The sequence below is a fragment of the Microchirus variegatus genome, assembly GCF_963457635.1.
Source record: "Microchirus variegatus genome assembly, chromosome: 18".
NCBI lineage: Eukaryota > Metazoa > Chordata > Actinopteri > Pleuronectiformes > Soleidae > Microchirus > Microchirus variegatus.
Window position 1 is genome coordinate 14,412,184 of NC_139819.1, and position 19,535 is coordinate 14,431,718.

At 38.0% G+C, this 19,535-nt stretch overlaps 1 protein-coding gene across 3 annotated transcripts in view; it reads left to right on the forward strand.

The window, feature by feature from the left end:
• The window catches only part of smarca2 (SWI/SNF related BAF chromatin remodeling complex subunit ATPase 2), a 43,921-nt gene that overhangs the window by 5,562 nt on the left and 18,824 nt on the right, over positions 1-19,535 (forward strand). For all 3 annotated transcript variants that reach the window (XR_014593071.1, XM_083905336.1, XM_083905335.1), the window contains 17 exons: positions 617-718; positions 1,749-2,001; positions 3,560-3,686; positions 4,645-4,818; positions 5,429-5,602; positions 5,899-6,069; positions 7,227-7,277; positions 9,262-9,392; positions 10,262-10,319; positions 10,578-10,675; positions 12,322-12,469; positions 14,286-14,449; positions 15,379-15,445; positions 15,583-15,693; positions 17,411-17,653; positions 18,698-18,811; positions 19,159-19,263. Coding sequence is in view for 2 of the 3 variants with exons in the window: in XM_083905336.1 (XP_083761462.1) it covers positions 617-718; positions 1,749-2,001; positions 3,560-3,686; positions 4,645-4,818; positions 5,429-5,602; positions 5,899-6,069; positions 7,227-7,277; positions 9,262-9,392; positions 10,262-10,319; positions 10,578-10,675; positions 12,322-12,469; positions 14,286-14,449; positions 15,379-15,445; positions 15,583-15,693; positions 17,411-17,653; positions 18,698-18,811; positions 19,159-19,263 (2,291 nt within the window). In the remaining variant the exon portion in view is untranslated. The remainder of the gene's footprint in view (positions 1-616; positions 719-1,748; positions 2,002-3,559; positions 3,687-4,644; positions 4,819-5,428; positions 5,603-5,898; positions 6,070-7,226; positions 7,278-9,261; positions 9,393-10,261; positions 10,320-10,577; positions 10,676-12,321; positions 12,470-14,285; positions 14,450-15,378; positions 15,446-15,582; positions 15,694-17,410; positions 17,654-18,697; positions 18,812-19,158; positions 19,264-19,535) is intronic.

A 19,535-nucleotide genomic window follows, 5' to 3' on the forward strand; every position in this document is an offset into this window, starting at 1 on the left:
GCTTTGAAACAGCTAATGAGCAGTGCACCACATTGTTCGGAGTGTGTGTGGAACTGTTGTTCTGATCTGCTGTGATAGACACAGGGAGAGATACGGAGTCTGTCGATGTCACAATTATTCAGGAAGTTAAATAAGTGAAGCTGCAGCTCTGCTGAGTGATTGTAAGAGATAACTCTGCTGCTTCTCTGTGTCACACAATCATGCATCATTTTAGACTGTTTGAATGTTTTAATCCTGCAGTCTGGGTTTGTTCATCTGCCCAATACTAATACATAGCTTGTTTGAGACAGAGAAGATGACTAGACTGGAACTCCAGTAAAGTGGAGTTTGAATTAAGATTTTTAATGAAGACGATGTGTTACATCAGGCTTATGTTTTATATTTGAAATATTCAAATTAATCTAAAAGTAATTCATAAAGTAACTATCTGCATTTATTTGATTCCCAAACAAGATACACAGATACAATTCACTCTACACTGTTTATATGTACTTTAAATTGTGTTAATTACACAATTATAGCCAATTATATAAATGGCCTGCTGATCACTTGGTCACTCAACACTTACACATAGAGATACAGAAGAAAGAAAAAAAAACTATTATTTTGTTGAAAGGTATGACAATGGCACCTATTGGTGGACCCCAGTCAAGTCCCTGTCCAACCCCAGCTATGCAAGGACACAATCAAAGCACAGGACCTAAGCCTTGGCCTGATGGTAAGTAGTATATTAAACTAAATCCATTGTAATTAATTAGTTAGAATGCTAAGACTAGCATTTGCAGCTTTTGTTTTCCTATTTTTATCACATTGATCTCTGGCTAAACAAACACATTAAATGCATTTCAACGACTATTCACCTACATTGGGCATGTGATTAATTAATTAATACATTCTTAACAGCAATTCATTGATGAACCATGAATCAGAGACATCCCTAGATATTAAATTCAAGTCCAGTAGGCAGAGGAAAAGAGTTTCAAAGTCAAAAAAGAAGCAGCTCTGTCCATTCCTTTATTCTCTTGGTGGCATTAAAATAAATTCTTAGATATCCAAGGTTTTGAAGCAAGTTTTATTTTTTTCCGTTTCATTTCAAACATTAGATCTTATGCCAGGTGTCCCCGGTGGGAAGATCAGAGCTGTCATTCATATTAATGGATTGATCCAACTCTCAATTTATTCAATGAGTAACATCCAAGTTGTCCATAGCTGTTTTTTACATCAGTCACAACATGAAAGATGAGGCTGGGACGTGAGCAGAAAGATGATAGTGTATTGTTTGTGTTGTCCCATGTATGATAAGATATGATATATACTTAGATTGATATATAATTTTTTAGATATTGACAACAAAGCATATCAACTTGTGTGAATATGCAACTGATAGGAAAAAAACGTATATGTTAACACAGATCCATTTCACACAATACACAATAACCAAAAAAGTAACTTACTATTACTAACTAATTATGCCTCTTCCATGGTATTGATATAGTATATATATGATATACATGGTTTCCTACTGTGGTGTATGTCCGCAATATTCACTTAAATTCAGATAGAGAAACTTTCCTCAAGCAGAGCTCTAGATTATCAGAATACAGTATCTGACTAGTGTTATCATTCAATACTGCAATATATATTTGAATATTTGTATCTGTGACTCCCCTTGTCCCTCTCACCTAGGACTTTATCAATCAGCCTCACTGAACATGAATCCAGTAACAGCCTAAGAATTTGTTCTCCAGGTCAGGGGAGTGAAAATCAAGCCAATTCTCAGAAGCACCTAACTCCTGCTTCCAGTGGACGCCCGTCCCCTGTGCCACCTCAGACCACTGCTGTGCCCGCTGGGCCCTTGCCAGGCAGTTCAGTGACCCCTCAGCCTCCCGGCCAGCAGGTGTCCCCCATGCTTCAGATGCAGCAGAAGCAGAACCGGGTCACACCAATTCAGAAACCTCAAGGCTTGGACCCAGTTAGGATCCTCCAGGAGCGGGAGTACAGGTATTAATCATCACCCATGTATCATACAGTTAGGTCCATAAATATTTGGACATCGACACAGTTCTCTTTATTTTGCAAATGTCACTCCTGGAATCAACTCCAGAACTTTTACCTGTGTCATTGAAGATGAAATAATGAGGGAATAGCCCACAATTGTCCATGAAATAGCTTTTCAGTCAATTGTCCAATTAATTTTGGTCCCCTAAAAAGTGGGAGGCACATATAAAGTGTTGTAATTCCTACACCGTTCACTTAATTTGGATGTAAATGCCCTCAAATTAAAGCTGAAAGTGTACTATTAGAGCACATCTTGTTCGTTTCATTTCAAATCCATTGTAGTGGTGTATAGAGCCAAAATAAATAGAACTGTGTCAATGTCCACACAGAACTAACTGTAGGTCACACCGTTGTGCATGAAAACACGTACTGCACATGATTTCAAAGGCTTTCTTGCAGTCAAACAGTCAGATTCTCACTTTTTTTCTTTTTGTCTGTTTTCGCTTTTAATTTCTAGGGTTACCTCAGACAATACTTCTCTTCTAAACACAAACTCTCTGTTACCCTTCACCTTTTTGGAGCTCAGTAGAAAACATAATTTTAAAGTTTTTTTCAAAATTTGAAAAGACCATTTGACAGGCATAATGGAAATAAAATTGACATAGAAACAGAATCATGGCCAATGCTTTTATGTTGCAATAAGTCATTGAAAAAGACAACTGTGCAGTTGTGTATCAAAAGTAATAACATAAAATGTTATGCACCGCTCTCTTGGGCTGAAATAAAGTGACTATAGATTGGTCACACTTGGTCACACTTTGTAAAGTGCTACTCCTCCAGTTACAGTAGATAGGTTATGACACTCAGCACAGAAAATAACCTTGGTAAGAGAAGTTCTTATGAAATGGTTTCTGAATCTGTGCGTCATGCACGACCATTACCACGATGAACTCTTGACAGGTGACAACATGTGATGTTCTCTCAAGACACATGAAGGTAGTACTCTAGTACAATGTTCAGTTCATATCTAATACTATAGCTGAGATGTGTTTCTGCACTGTAGTCCTTATGATTAATAACTTTATGATCTAATTCTGCTCATCTTCAACTGTTTCATGTAGGTTTTCTCTGATTAAGGGCAAGAGAACATAGTGCATTCTATCAAGTTTGCTGTTTTTTTTTTTATTATTTTATATCTGTGCAGGTCATTAATACTGCACATGCCTGGGGAAATGAGCAGTGAGAACAGTGATGTTACAGTGATGTTTCAGTGATTGACTGTATGGCTGTAGTGTGTATATTGCAGCATTACAAATGGTTTGACATAATTACATGCTTAAAAATAAATAAATCAGCCCGATCATTATACAGCACATTTATTTGGGGAATGTAAAATCTGCATGCAGTGACAATACAGGTTACAACATACATTTTGAATTTCTGTTCTATTCTGACTGTTTAAGCATTTTAAATAAACACTATTAATATAGAATGAAAACAAGAATTATTTGCACCCATAATAGAACATTTACACATGATTTCATATCCTCATAATCTTCAGGTTGCAGGCTCGGATTGCACATCGAATCCAGGAGCTGGAGAGTCTGCCAGGCTCCCTGCCTCCTGATCTGAGGACCAAAGCCACAGTGGAACTCAAGGCACTGCGTCTACTCAACTTCCAGCGGCAGGTACATGACCATGTTTTATGTTCACAGTGATGCCTTGTTGACTTATGTTTGAAGGAAAGAAATTTGTGTTTATCATCAGACACTGTCAACACATCTGCAACTGAAATATGAGTGCAGTGCTACTGTTTACTCGTTCCAGACTATTGTTGATTTATTATTTTCAGACAGTTGGTTCTGTTGTTCCTTCATAATTACGACATTTCAACAATTTCTCATTCCTGTTACACAAACATATAGTTAAAATGGAGAAACGTTTACATTATTGAAGGTAACAATATCAGTTTATTTTCAATCAGGGGTTGTTGATTAAAATCTGGAGTGGTCCGTTACCTCCAGCCAAGGTCCAGAACATCACAATGTCTAACAAGTGTAGTTGGTTAAGTGGTTAATTAGAATATACTGCTGCACCATTTCTGTGTAGTAAACCATTCAAATTATTTTTTAAATGTTCAGTTGATGGGTTATAAGAAATTTATTTTCTAATGTCAGGTGAAAAATAAAAAAAAGTAAAGTAGACTAAAATAAAAACTGTAAATCACACTACCTTAAGTTCACTTTAAAAAAAATAAAATACTTATTTACAATTTATTCTTTTTTGATATATCCAGTTATTTATGATGTTTTAATGAAATGCTATGTAGACTGTCAACTACATTTAAGCTATATACAACATTTTTCAAAGGCAACTTTTCTACATCCAAATAACAACCATTTTGATGGGATAATGAATTGTTAAACGAGCAGAATCAAGTTCTGTAAGGTCAAAAGTTATACTGAACACTGTGTTAGTTAATAAGACGTAGAAGTATCCAAAATCTGATCTCATCATATCGTGCTGCGTTAAATATTGTTTAAATGTTGGGTAGGTCATATGGAAAGTTTTATGACGTCTGAAAAGTTATTTTCAGTTCTATTTACTGTTTACTGAATTTGATGTGAAACCTGTGTGTTTCTCCAGCTGAGGCAGGATGTGGTGGCATGTATGAGGCGAGACACGACCCTGGAGACGGCCCTCAACTCCAAGGCGTACAGACGCAGCAAGCGGCAGACGCTGAGGGAGGCTCGCATGACCGAGAAGCTGGAGAAGCAGCAAAAGCTTGAGCAGGAAAAGAAGCGCAGACAAAAACATCAGGTAGACACACAAGAGCATTTGTATTCAAACTTAGAGAATAACACTGTCGGAGCAGGTTTTATGTTTAGAATGAAAGTCCAATGTACTCTGCACTGGTGATTTCTTCAGCCACAACAAAGCTAGCTTTCACTGCCGCATGGTTTTTAGGTTATGGCTTTTGTGAAGACATTCTGTTGCGATCGCAGTTTGCCTTTTAATTATTTGACAATTTATTGTTTTTCTTGAAGGCTAACTTTGGCATACTTGGCTCCTTTATTTGGTGTCAAAAATGCCGACGTAGATCCTCCTTTTTGACCACCGACACCGCCTCATACACAAAAGACATACAGGTTTTTCTCCTTGAAGCAAAAACATGTATTCGCCTTCCATCTTTCTTTCGCAGCCTTCCGTCTGCATCAATCTTTCTCTTCCTGAACATTTTGGGATCTATATATTTCAATCTCAATTTCATTCATCGCATGATGCATATACAATGATACACAGGATGCCGTCACTTCACGGGTAACACAATCACCATGCATTGTGGGAAATGTAGTTTATGGTCAACACACGCCTTAAAGCAACATTTTTTTTCTTAATTTTTATACAACTTCTATGATGTGTTTTTCAGGAATATCTCAACAGTATACTTCAGCATGCCAAGGACTTCAAAGAGTATCATCGTTCTGTGTCTGGTAAAATGCAGAAACTCACACGGGCTATTGCCAACTGGCATACCAACACAGAGCGCGAACAGAAGAAGGAGACTGAGAGGATTGAAAAGGAGAGGATGAGAAGGCTTATGGTAAGAACCAGAAAATAAAAAATAAAAAGTTATCACCACTTTTATTAATTCTAGATGTTTGACACGAGCAAGTAGAGGAGTGGATCATAACTAGGTACATTATTAAAATATGACCAATTAGGTATTGATAAGGTTGGTGTAACATTGATTTGGTGTATTGTACAGATGCATTAACACACCAGAGCTAACCATGTAAAGTGCAGAATGAAAATGAATAGGCTGTAGAACATGTTCCTGTAATTGTCAAGCTTTACTGGTAATCAGCCTTCAACCTCCTGTCAACCTCCCCCTCTCAGGCAGAAGATGAAGAAGGCTACCGAAAACTAATTGACCAAAAGAAAGACAAGCGTTTGGCCTACTTGCTGCAGCAGACGGATGAATATGTGGCCAACCTCACCACCCTGGTGTATGAACACAAAGCTGCCCAAGCTGCTAAGGAGAAGAAGAAGAAGAAGAAGAAAAAGAAGGTCAGGAGAAAAATGTTCAAGTGGTGGTTTTATCTATTCAGTCAAAAGCATGTATTTTGGTAAAAAAAAAAAAAAAGAGTCCAAAGTGTTGTTTGTATTGATATACTGTGACCTGAATTATTCTTAATTATTGTTTTAATGTCATGGTTTATTATCACTTATCGTATTTAAGCATCTTCCATTAGAAAGGAGTAGAACGAGGTCGCTAGGGATGGGAATTACACGACATTATGAGAGTCGATTGCCGAGGTCCTGGTGTCGAAGTTTATTTTAATTTTTTTACAGCAGCAATGCGGGGGTGGAAAATATTCTACACTGTACTGCTTCATTTTAGGCTCAAAAACATGGCTGTAATGTCCAATATTGACCATCGAAGCAGCAGTAATAAAAATGAGGGGCAAAAAATTTAAAAAAAAAGTGTAGAGAAAACTCACTGGCCACGCACTCATCCTGCAAACCAGCCTTTGAGCACCACGGATAGCAGCCGAAGCTCCATAGTTACCTTACCCGCCCCCAGCTATTCCATTCACAAAAACGGCCAGTGACTCGTCCTCCTCAACGCACGCACCATCATCTGAGACTGTAGGGACTGCAGTCTGGACAAGAGGCTCACCTTTTCGTGCATAGCTTCTTTAACCTTGTTGGTCTTGAACTTTAGGTGTTTGTGATATTTCAATTATTATTTATTTATTTTAATTTTTTTTTGAGGTGCACATGTGATGATTGTCAATCGGGTTTGTTGTAAAAAAAAAAAAAATCCCACCCCTAGAGGTCGCACACTCATTGGCCTGGCGTTATACATGGCACCAAATCATTTCATAGACGAGAACTAATCAGGAATGAACACCTGCTGACTCTCAGACTTTATCTACTCTCAGTATTTCTTTTTTGGAAAAAAAGGCTTTTTCTGTAACCACATTCTGTGTTCTGTGGCGCTACCTTGATTATATACAATGATGATTCTGGGAACATTATCAGAGAAAATTATCAAAATTGCAACATGGAAGGTAAACACAGCTGTTTACCTCTTAACAATCCTGTTTTAGAGCCTTTCTAACCAGTGTGCAAGGAGGAATGGATCAAAATGATTTCATTAAAAGCATCCCAATATTTTCCCAATATTAAATGTGCCAAATGGTTTTATGTGTTTGATCTAGAAGGAGGATGGAGATGGTGAAGGTACTAGTGCCATTGGACCTGATGGAGAGGTAAGCTTTATTACCATTATTGCTGTAGTCTGTATTTCTGATTTTTAGAATGACGTGTGTATGATTTTTGTAGCATTGAGCCGTCAGATTTCAAATTGCAACCAACACTGTATTGCTGCCCTCACCTATCTATGGAGCAGGTCTTTGCAGGAGTTCTACTGTTGAAACATGGCAGTGCAACATGTGGGACCCTGTGGAGAAAAACTTGATTCCTATTCAGATATAAAATGGTCAGTTGATGCTTACAAAAAGCTAAGAAGTAATAGTTTCAGATGACTCTACAAAATTTAACACAATTCTATTACATTTCTGCCAATAAATTCCTCCAAATCTAGTCTGTATAAGCGTTGGACACTGATTCTGGTTCAAATATAATCGCTATTTATTAGTCCAGATCACGCAAAATTTGGTGCCTCATTTCTGTGCCTCAGCTGTTTCCATGATGTAGAACATACATCAGCATCACCTTGTCTGCTTTTCACATCCACTGCTCAGCAAACTGAAGCAACGTCGACTGCACCAATATTTTAAAACACACAACCTACTGTGGCCTTCATCACCTCTCATGCAAGTCCATGTATGTGCTTTCCATCTATACAAGAGACCTTTTTTTTTCCAAAGAGATAAACGTCAGATTTGAGATGAAGGACACATTCTCTGTCCACCAAACCTGATTTTACCAAAGTCTGATGACAGTGTGCCTGTACATGCATGTGTGTGTGGTGGCAAAAATCAGAGAGAAAGCAGAATAAAGAGCAACTATTGTGTGCATTTTTTTATTTCATCTTTAGTTGCATAGGCTGTTTTTTTTTTAACATTAGAAATACAACTGGCATTAACATTTGTGTTGTACTTGTAAAGGCAAGTAAAGGCACTGGTATTGGATGGAAAAAAATGGATGACCAACCCAACACTATAAATAATAGTGTGTCAAAGGGCAGCATTTGTAGTGTAGTATATTTTTACAGGATTGTTACCTGAATCAATAGCTTCCCTTGGCCCCTTAGAGCTTTTTACCAGGTTTCAGTACCAAAATGTCACTGCCCACTACCTGCTCAACTCATCTACATTACACTGTGAGACACCAGTCAGTGAAATATGGCTTCACCAAATCTTGTTCCCATCTTGTTTATATTGTCAATCATTCATTTTATTCTTATAATATAATAATTAAATGAAACATTTTTTTACCAGGAGATTCAACTTTCCAAATAAAATGTGTTAAAATGACATTCATTGCTTTTCTATTTACTCTCATACTTGTATTTGAAACCAAACCTGCAATCTCTCTCATGCCTCGGAATGTGCTCTGACAGAAATGAGAAACATACCAGACTGGGTAAACGTTAATTATTCTGTCAAAGTGGACCTTGGGTAATTGTTGAACTAGAGCAAATCAAAAGTGTTATAAATAATGTTACAAAAACAAACAGACATTTTCAGTGTCTGATTAAGATCTCTCTTGTCAAAATATGATATCCTTGGAAGGCAGAAGCTGTGGAGGACATAATATTATAGTATTTGTTAATATTTAAAAGAGGCTCTCAAAATTCTCAATTGTTGGATTTTAATGATGGGGTTTGATTATTGGTTCAGAACTGGGATTTGTTGCCCTTACTTTATTTTATTGTATCATTATTTATTTTTTTACTTTATCATTTGGATTAATTACTGAAGCAAGGATAACATTTATATTAAGGTCCAGTAATGTTTCCCACACAACTGTTTTTTGTCTTTTGTATATATTTTTTATGTCTTACTCAACTGACCTGCACTTTGTATTGATGGTATCATTCAAATGGAAATGTGACCTACTCCCAACCTGGTACCCACATTATTTAATGACTTAAGATTTAGTGACTTTGCCTTAATATTGTGCAGACTCGAGGACAAGAACACAATCTGTGATCACTGATGATATACGTTGTTGTGGTTCACTTTTATTAATGCACACATTTCTGGCTATGCTTTGCTTACATTTCAGCCTATGGATGAGAGCAGCCAGATGAGTGAGCTGCCAGTCAAAGTGATTCAGACTGAGACTGGAAAAGTTTTGCAGGGAACGGATGCTCCCAAATCCAGTCAGCTGGAGGCCTGGCTTGAGATGAACCCTGGGTGAGGCTTCGCACCATAATATGTTTGATATAGTGTATGTGATTGAGGGAGCAGTGTTTTAATGTACTCTCCAGGACACTTCTTTCGAATTTTGACCATGGAGGGAAAAACAATTTTATTTCAAACATGTGGTATATTTACAATGACAACACATACATTTACATCTCGTCACATATTTGAAAAGGAGTAGAAAGTATAAACTTATATGTAGTTACCCCATTCCTATTACACGCAACTCAATTTATACGCTACTTACAGCACTTCATACAATGTTCTGAATATTCTCCGTACAAAACAAGAATACGTCTGGCTTTAAAAACAGACATTTCCATTACCGTGCTGGATTAAAGGTGTTCTTCATCCTTATATTTATTTAAAATTGGTATTTTGTATATGCTTTTATACTGATTTATGTTTTTACTTTGCTTTAATTAATAATTTCCATAATTTAACGCTCAAGATTGAAACACATACTTTTTAAAGTTGTCCTGGCACACTGCAACTTTTCCAACAGTTCTCACGGTGCACAAAGAGTATACATTGACAAATTCATATTGAAGTAAAAAAGCATCAGATTATCTAAGAATTGCTCCTGCAGGTTCGAACATACATCCCTGCAGTGTTCATCCAAACACTTCCTGTTATATCAGTTGATTGTTTGCTGCGTTGAAAACCACCTTGCATTCCATCCCCTCGTGACTATTGCGGGTTTAGATTGAGCAGCGCTTTCAGATTTTCATTTAGGTTCAATTAATTGTTACCAACTGCAGAACCCAGTATACTAAAAGTTATGGGTGCTTTTGTAAATCCCCATCCCCATGCTTCTGATGTCTATTTTAAATTTGCTTTACTTTCCCCTTGATTTCCAGATACGAAGTGGCTCCACGGTCAGACAGTGAGGAGAGTGGTTCTGAGTTTGAGGAGGAGGTCAGTGACTTTATCATCAAATAACTCTCAGCACGAGGGGATTTGAAATCATCCTCTCGCTCTCTTGCAATTTCTCAAATATTGCAAATGTGCAAGATGGAATTTAGATTCTCTGTCCAAATCTACCCATACACAGACTGAAATCCACCAGGGGCTGTAGCTGTGTTGAATTCATTAATACTATTTCTGATGATTGTGCTGGTAGTGTTGCATTCAGTATGCTCATAGTCATGTCTTCCCAACTTTGCCCTTTTTAAGGAGGAAGAGGAGGTTGCGAAGACAGAAACAGAGGAGAAGAAGATAATTGATCCAGCTGGAGCAGGAGGAGCTACGAATGATGACAAGCACATCATTGAGTATTTAATTTTTTCCCACTATTTCTCTGTCTTACGTTTACTTGACCTGAAATTCATGAGTTAGAAAAAAACCTACTCAGTTAGTTAAAGATTACTGATTCCTTGATGGAGTATTTTACTTCCATAAGGGGGTGATGTTTTGTGTCTATTTGCTTACAAGAAATAATGCACATTTAAAAATAATTTATACGTTATACGAAAAAACTTACAGTGCATGAAAATCTTTGTTATCTTCCGAATGTCAGCTGGCAAATTTGATGAACTTCTACACAGTGTGCTATCTCATATTAATCATCAGGGCACCCACCGCATGCCCGCCGATGCCGCCTAGAGACTGACATAATTTTATTCTGTCCTGACTGGCTGAGGACCGATCGCAGCCCTTGCTGTCTTCATTGTCCCTTGACAGAGTGACGGACACTTAAAAATGTTTAGTGCACCCGGAGACGACGGAGAGGCTCTCCGGCGACGTAAAGGGCTCTCCATAACCCAGCGGTCCCCAACCACTGTACCGTTCCGTGGGTCGTTTGGTACCGGGCCGCACAGAAAGAATAAATAACTTTAATAAAATAACATTATTTCCGTTTTATTTATTATCGGGGTCTGAACAATGTTTTATTTTGATGATCGGATTCCCACCGTTACATCTGTCTATGACTCACTCTTGACACATCCCGAGGGAGATCGCTGGCCAGAGTGTATGCAGCGAGAGCCGCTGCAGAGATTTCTCTCAGAAAAAAAGTCACCGCTGGCAGCACATTTCAGTGACAAGGAGTGAGTCGCAAAACTCGCTTACTTGTGCGACGTATTCAGCCTACACACCTACAGAAACATAAGTAAATGAACTAATGGCCAAGACCACAGACCTCACTCACTCGCAGCGCGGGCGGGCATACTGATTTTGATGAACAACAAACAAATGCTCAGTGTTGATCAATAGTTTTGTGCAAGCAATTTGAGTTCCCGACTCTTGATCCAAATATGACAGGCTTCATTCAGCGATTGAAACAAATATATCAACATTAATGAAACGTTTACAGCTGTTTTGTGTATCTTATTTTGAAGGCACGTTTAAGCATTACCATAGAGACCAGAGAGCGTTAGGGGGCCGGTCCGTGAAAATATTTCCTGACATTAAACTGGTCCGTGGAGCAAAAAAGGTTGGGGAACGCTGCCATAACCGACGTAGAGCATAAATTTGGAGTATAAATTGCTCTAAATTTGTGCAGGTGCATCTTTCACAGTTGTGATGGTATTGCACTGATAGTCAAAACTGCCACTGTGTTACTTCTTGCACTACATGCAGCTCTTTTAATGAGAAAATATATGGAAATTAATAACATGACATAACGTTTGCTATTATTGTTGAATGCCTAAATTCCTCCTCACAGAACTGTAAAAATGTGATACTCGTTGCTAATCTAGGTAAGCTTCGAAAGTTAGTGTGTGGTTTTATTTTTTTGTTTGTTGAGCCCAAAGGGGCTATTAGTGAGAAGCTTGGGTTGTCTTCAGGCTGTGTTCCCAGCTAAGGCATGAGACTGATCATTAAAATCAATTCTGAAGTGTACAGCACAGTACTGGGGCTGACAAGGGTTTCAAAGCCACTCTTCTTCTTCTTTTTTTTTTAACCCCAAACACACATTCAGGTCTGCTAAGCAGGATGTGGATGATGAATACAGTGTTCCCACTGGACAAACCAGCTCCCAGTCTTACTATGGGGTGGCCCACGCTGTCATTGAAAGGGTGGATAAGCAGTCGTCACTGCTGATCAATGGCATGCTTAAACATTACCAGGTACGCACACGTTCACATAATTTAGCTGCAGTACTCTTTTTTGTTTGAGATTTCTTTGTGATTTTTGTTTTTGTCCATTTGTATTTTTACTTCTTTTGATTGAGATATATCTCCTATTTTTTTATATATGGTTTTATGTTTGAATATGTATTGAGTTTCTTCTAAAGTGCATGTTGCAGCCACCTTCATGTTTTCATTTCACTTTTTATTATTTTGTATTGTTGTTTTTTTTGTGGCTTAGATATTTCCTTGCGGAGGACGTAAGAACACAAATCTTGTTTTTGTTTTCTTTTATAAAATCTTGTATAAGGAATATTGTTTGATTAGCACACAGAACTGAGGCGACTATAATAGGAAAAAAAAACAGAAATCAGTCTAGTCTACAGTCATATGCATGTGAACCTTTTTAGTCATCTATTTTCCATGTTAAAGAGTCATGTTGCTGTTGTAAATCAGGATTTCATTCTTTACAACTTCTTGTAGGTATAATAGATAGCAAAGTCTAAGGAGTTACAGCTAAAATTATTAGCTTATTAAATAGGAAACAGTATAGAGAAGCCATCATTTCTTCAAAGTTTTCAGCAAAAGTTGCGGAATGTGCTCACCTTTAATTAGACTGATAGAGACTGTGTTGGTGGATGTGGTAGTGTTGTGTTTGAGGTCTAAGTGAGATAATGATGAGCAATTGGTAGAAGGCACAACAGACACTAAAACACTACTCAGTGCTTTACCTTGCACCCTTTTAAAAATGTAACAGCAGCTTTATTTCCCAAATCTTCAATTAAAGAAAAATCACCCTGAGATATCAAGATTCATATAAGAAATGTCTCCACCAGGAATGTGCAGTTACAGGTTTTTGCTCAGCCAGTGCCATGCTTTGATGAAATGTGTCACTCATATGGGCTGTAGTAATTGGGGTTGGTAGTGGAAGATTATAAGAGATCTGGGGACTGGCAATTGGGTGCCGTTCATCTTTTCGTTCTTCCAATCAGATTGCAGTCCGAGCACATCTCTGATTTATGGTGTGCCAGACACTAAATAAGATATGGTTGCTGCTCCTTGGGGAAATTGTAGAGATTTCAGCTGTGCAATAATTGGGTCAACTGCAGTAACAACAGCAGTCAAACCTGAATTGTCCACAAGAAGTTACAGAAGCTTTGAATTTTCTTTTGTCACTTCAGAGGTTTCCATTTTTAGTCTCTTATTGCCTTGACTCACAGCCAGCTTTTTCCTCCTGCATCAGTTCTGTTGGCTGTCAGGCATTTCGTTAACCATGCAGTTAACTAATTGGTTGGCAGCCGCCTTTTCTACTGCCTGTGCCCCTCTGCCCTTTTCCGTTTCCCTGTTGTGTCCTACATTGATTGTCTTAGACACAGGCAAGCTACTTGGTAAAACAGTTCATATTTTCCTGCTGCACTTGAGTCAGTAGGATTTAAAATATCACATTACCAGTAAACACAGTCTGCTTTTGCATGCATTTTACACGTCTACCTTTTTTTTTTTTTTACACCATTTACCGATTTATACACCACAAAGCAAGAGGAGATGGTTAATCAAAAAATCAAGGCTTGGCATATACCATACTTTTTTTTACTTATACTGAATTGTGCATGCTATCTGAGCCATTAGTGCAAACTTTTGTCTCTTGAAATGTTTTGTCTCTGATATGCAAAATGTTATTTTCCTTGATGTGGCTCATCACCAGTGAAAATGCTTTATATGTGTGGTGCAAAGGAATACATAAAAGTGCAGAAATGATTTGAGGAGTGACATTATCTCTGCAAACATAATTTTATTCTGTCCAATTTCTGTACAGGTCCAGGGGCTGGAGTGGATGGTGTCCCTGTACAACAATAATCTAAATGGCATTCTGGCTGATGAGATGGGCCTCGGCAAAACTATACAAACCATCGCCCTCATCACCTACCTGATGGAGCACAAGCGAATAAATGGTCCCTTTCTCATCATCGTTCCTCTCTCGTCAGTACTATTCAGTTGGCAATCACCCTGGCCTTATAACTCACTGTCAAGTCGCCCTTAAATGTGCTCTGCAAGGACCCCATGCCCACAATAATAGCCATCAGTTAGATTAAAATATGCATATATTTTCAGCCTGGTTCATAAAATAGGTCTGTAATAGTGGACAAGGAAGTGAGGATATCTTAATATCTAATCTGATCACTGCCTTAGTAGATATGTATTCTTAGTAGCTAATAGCTGCTTTTAATATAACCCCACACTGACCTTCTCACTTACTTGTCACTTAATATTAATGAATCTGTACTTTAAAATATATTTTAATAATGCTTATTCATAGTGATGCCATATGATGACAAATTATTGCTTCATCCAAATTTACTGTAAATGTATGTATTATTATTATTTCTTCCAAGCACATTCAATCATTAACAGTAGTAGGTTTGTTGGGTTATGGGTTCATTTTGGGTTATACAAACATGGCAGGTGAAAGCAATCTTTGTACTCATCAAATGTTTCTGGCGTCAAAGGAATAGATCGCACATTTTTCATCACTACTGTGGTGAAGCACACCAAGCTCATATTTTACTCCAGTTTTACTGTGTTAAATGTGTTTTTAATGAGAGAAGTCTCCATGCACTTGCAGTTGTGTGTTAAGAAATAACAATTAATGAGCTGAGTGACTGGCCTCTTCAGGGGGTCTCAATATTGTATAAAAACACCAAGAACATTTTCTAATTGTGAGCTGTAATTCCTATTCACTGGAAAGCTAATATTTGTAATTGCTTAATTGTTTTTTCTCCTCATGTTCATTCAGCAACTTGTTTCTGAACCTTTATCATAGATAGTATTTCAAGTTGTACTTGACCTATTAATGCACAGTTATTTAAGCTGGTTTTGTGTCTCTTCTTTGTCATTGTAATTTTTTTCAGGACTTTGTCTAACTGGGTTTACGAACTTGACAAGTGGTCACCCTCAATCGTGAAAATTGCCTACAAGGTAAAAATTTCCTCTCTCTCTCTCTCTTCTATATTCAAAGACACTGATTGCCTCTGGCAACACAGTGTAATTTTAAATTATGCAGTAATTGTATAACATCGTCTTTTCTTTTTATTTTCTCTTTCACCCCATCGAAGGGCACCCCTGCATTGCGCCGTGGGCTTGTACCTCAGCTCCGCAGCGGTAAATTCAATGTCTTGCTGACCACCTATGAATACATCATCAAGGACAAGCAAATACTGGCCAAGGTGAGAGACACCGATACACACCGATATATTACAACATTATATATTTCCTAATTTTTTTTCTCAATGTTTTGAGGAAGTTCCAAAATATTGACCGTTGCCTCCAAAATCGGCGAATTTGTCTTCAGATAATTGTAATTCATAACTGCTTTTGTTGCTTTATCTACAAGAGGTAAATCAGTGATTAATAAATTATGTCACACAAGTACCAGAAAGAGTTGAAAAGTTACTTTTTATAATAGAATTTATGTTATTCAGCTGCTCGTATTGGAGATTTTAATGAGGTAGAAATCTAGGACTTGGTCAAAATCTTGTTTGAGGCTGTCATAGCTAAAACTAGAATTACTTTTATGTTCTTTCTGTTGCTGGATGTCTTTCATCATTACTACATCAGTTGCATTGTTGTTCCAGTTGTGATTTGTACATTTTGCAATGGTAACAACTTGTAGAGTTTGCAAGGAGTCAAGAAGCACAAATGCCTTTAAAAAAGTCTCTAACTTCAGATCACTTAAACAGCCAATGTTTTGGTCGATTGAAATAAATTGCACTCTATTAAGCTGTTTTCTTGTCTGGTATGAATAATTATGCTCACTCTCAGGGCTACAGACACTTTGACTCAAAAAAACACATTTTCACGATGTAACCAACTAATAACTAATATAACAAAAATACAAATAAATATTTTAAGTGAATAAACAAAGAAAGGAATTAGAAAATGGCATTTGTATGGAGTACAAGCCACTTTTAAATTACAACTGGCTTTTCATACTGTTGAGCAGAACCTTTATTCATTTAAAACTGGTGCAAACAAAACTAAAGTCATGCTCTTTTCAAATACCAAGGTGAAAGCCACGGAACCTGCCCCCAATTGTCAATTCTCAGGGTTCACAGATTGAGTCTACATCATCATACAGATGCACTCTTTTAATCTATATGCCAATCAAGCTGCTAAAAAGGTTGAAACTGAAACTGTTTTTTTCTTTAAGGATTAAATCCTGCCTTTTGTTTCTATCTAAAAAAATGTCGGTCTTGGACTATGGAGATGTTCTGTACACGCCTTATCTCAGAGTCTACATGCCCTCAATAATGTGTATCACAGAGCCCTGAGGTTTATCACCAACGTACAATCTCTTACTCATCACTGTTTGCTATCCTGGAATTATTTGTCTACACATAGGCTAAAACATTGGCGGATTTATTTATTTACAGAGCTATTCTCTGTCTTCTTCTCTCCTACCTGTTGACTTTTGTCAGTCAGAGGAGCTCTGGATTGACTTTGTTCCCAGGATATTCTCTCACTGTCTGTCCAAAAGTCAGAACTGAATTATGTTTATTGCTTCCTTAGCCTGGAATGAACTACAGAAATATTTGATTCTTAAAGGCTTGGTCTCACTGGATGTTTTTAGGAGAATGCTGGACGACTTGCAGACACCTCTGTCTGTAGATGTTCTCTCTAATTTATGGGGTTTTTATGGTTATGATTGTGATCCTAAAAACTGCTTATTTGATTATGTTACATGTTTATTTGTCTGTAACTTTGTCCTGTCTTGGCCATGGTATGCTTGAAAAAAAGAGATTATTTAATCTCAATTTAGTTTTTATACTGGTTCAATCAAGGTTAAATAAGATAAATTAAGGTACATTTGGTCAAGGCACCTGTGTGTTGTGTTTTTAACAATGTGTAGAGAAACAGGCCCAATAAGTCTTCTACTGCATACAGATTCGTTGGAAATATATGATTGTGGATGAGGGTCACCGGATGAAGAACCACCATTGCAAGTTGACTCAGGTCCTGAACACCCACTATGTGGCTCCTCGCCGTCTCCTCCTCACTGGTACACCACTGCAGAACAAACTGCCCGAGCTGTGGGCCTTGCTCAACTTCCTCCTGCCCACTATCTTCAAGAGCTGCAGCACCTTCGAGCAGTGGTTCAATGCGCCATTCGCTATGACTGGAGAGAGGGTTAGTAATGAGAAAATGTGCCTGTCTTTGCAAGCGCTGGGCTACAATGAATGTCTGCAGTGTTTGGGGGCTGCCTTGCTCTTCTGCTCTTCATCCCACACACCGATGTTGTTTGCACAGCGTCTGCTTCACACGCGTTGTTGTGTTTAATATAGCGCTATCTTTGAAAAGTGGGACCCATTCTTGCTAAATGTGAATAAAAAGCATATTTTAAAGCAGTTTCATTTTAAGAAATTGATTAATTATTTCATTAATTGTTATTTCATTGCCCTATTAAAAGTGCCATGTGAAAGAGACGAAAATGAATCTGTAGCTGAGGAATTCAGACACTCAGCTGGACACTTATCTTCTGTTGTTTCTTCATTTTCTTTCATGTATGCTTCAGCCCAAGGCAATGTTTTGCAATTTCCCCCTGGAAAAACATACCCCAAATCAAGCCGTAATTGCGCCTGAATTGTAAGGCCAAATGAATAACCGTGGTTAGATTTGGTGTTTTGAAATTCAGGAATTCTCTCCGTCCTGAGCATTTTTCCCTTCTGCCTAGGGCTGGGCTATATTGCGATGCGATATGTGTTATGTCTGATATGTGTCGAATGCAGTTATTTATTTTTGTGTGAGACTGAGAGAAGAAACATTTACATTTACACCGCGCTCTGTAAGCCAGAGGTCTCCTCTCTGCTCTGCTCTGACTGCCTGTGAGTGCTATGGGAGCCGCTTGTTGAGCACAGTAACTGCAGAGGGATACATGCATCAGTGGGTCATTGGGAAAATAACAGCAGGACTGTGGACTGCACAAGTCACACATGCATGATACAGAGATTAACTCATTAAAAGGAATCGCTGCTAGCTCAGAAATTTCACAGGGTAAACTTAATGACAAAATCATTATTAGCTTAACTGAAAAATCCACCCTAAAGTCATCGATCTTAAAAAGGGACTTTACAGAAAATGTTGCTGCTTATCACTCGTCGAAATTTGGCTGCCTTGTGTGGGAAATGCAGAGTTCTGTCTTGTTTCATTACACAAATTGTCTGATTTGTTCAGGTGGACCTAAATGAGGAAGAAACCATCCTGATAATTCGGCGTTTGCATAAGGTGCTCCGTCCCTTCCTTCTACGCAGACTGAAGAAAGAGGTGGAGTCTCAGCTGCCAGAGAAGGTGAAATGGAAACCAAGTTTTGTGTTCTTTGATTTGATGGGGCAGTATTATACTTGTTGTATAGTCAGCATTGGAGAAATCCTGTTTTGTTGTTTGTTTGAAGAATAAATGGCTTTGAATATATCTCCTATGGCAAAAGTGGACAAATATAAAGTTTGTAAAGTTAATGTCCTACGCAGCCTGATCGTCAGCTACTTTCTTTGAATGTGTTTCACTGCAGGATTTACCTCTCTCACTAGTTTCCTTAAATTCAACACTTGAAGAAAAAGAAGTTTTCAGTTCAACAACCTCACTGTTCAAAAGAGACAACTTTTACTGAAGCTTTGTTTGCATTGTTATTCACACAGGTGGAGTATGTCATAAAATGCGACATGTCTGCCATACAGAAGGTTCTGTATCGCCACATGCAGAAAGGCATCCTTCTCACTGACGGCTCAGAGAAAGACAAGAAGGTAAATTTGCACATGACACTCCCATGTCCTCACTGTACTCATCCCTCTGATTTATCAATGATGAGATGAGCAGCATGCCTCAGAGCTCAGTGATATTCAGTTCCCTGCTGTTTGAGATCAAAATCTCACTAAACTTTTTTGTGAAGTTACAGTTGCCCTGTGTTTTTAATTTTAGAAAGTGCTGCGAAAGACAAAAGTTGCTAAAAGGCGCATCATTTATAATATTCACCTTCTGAAGCTGCATTGTTGCTTTCTTTGTGCAGGGAAGTGAC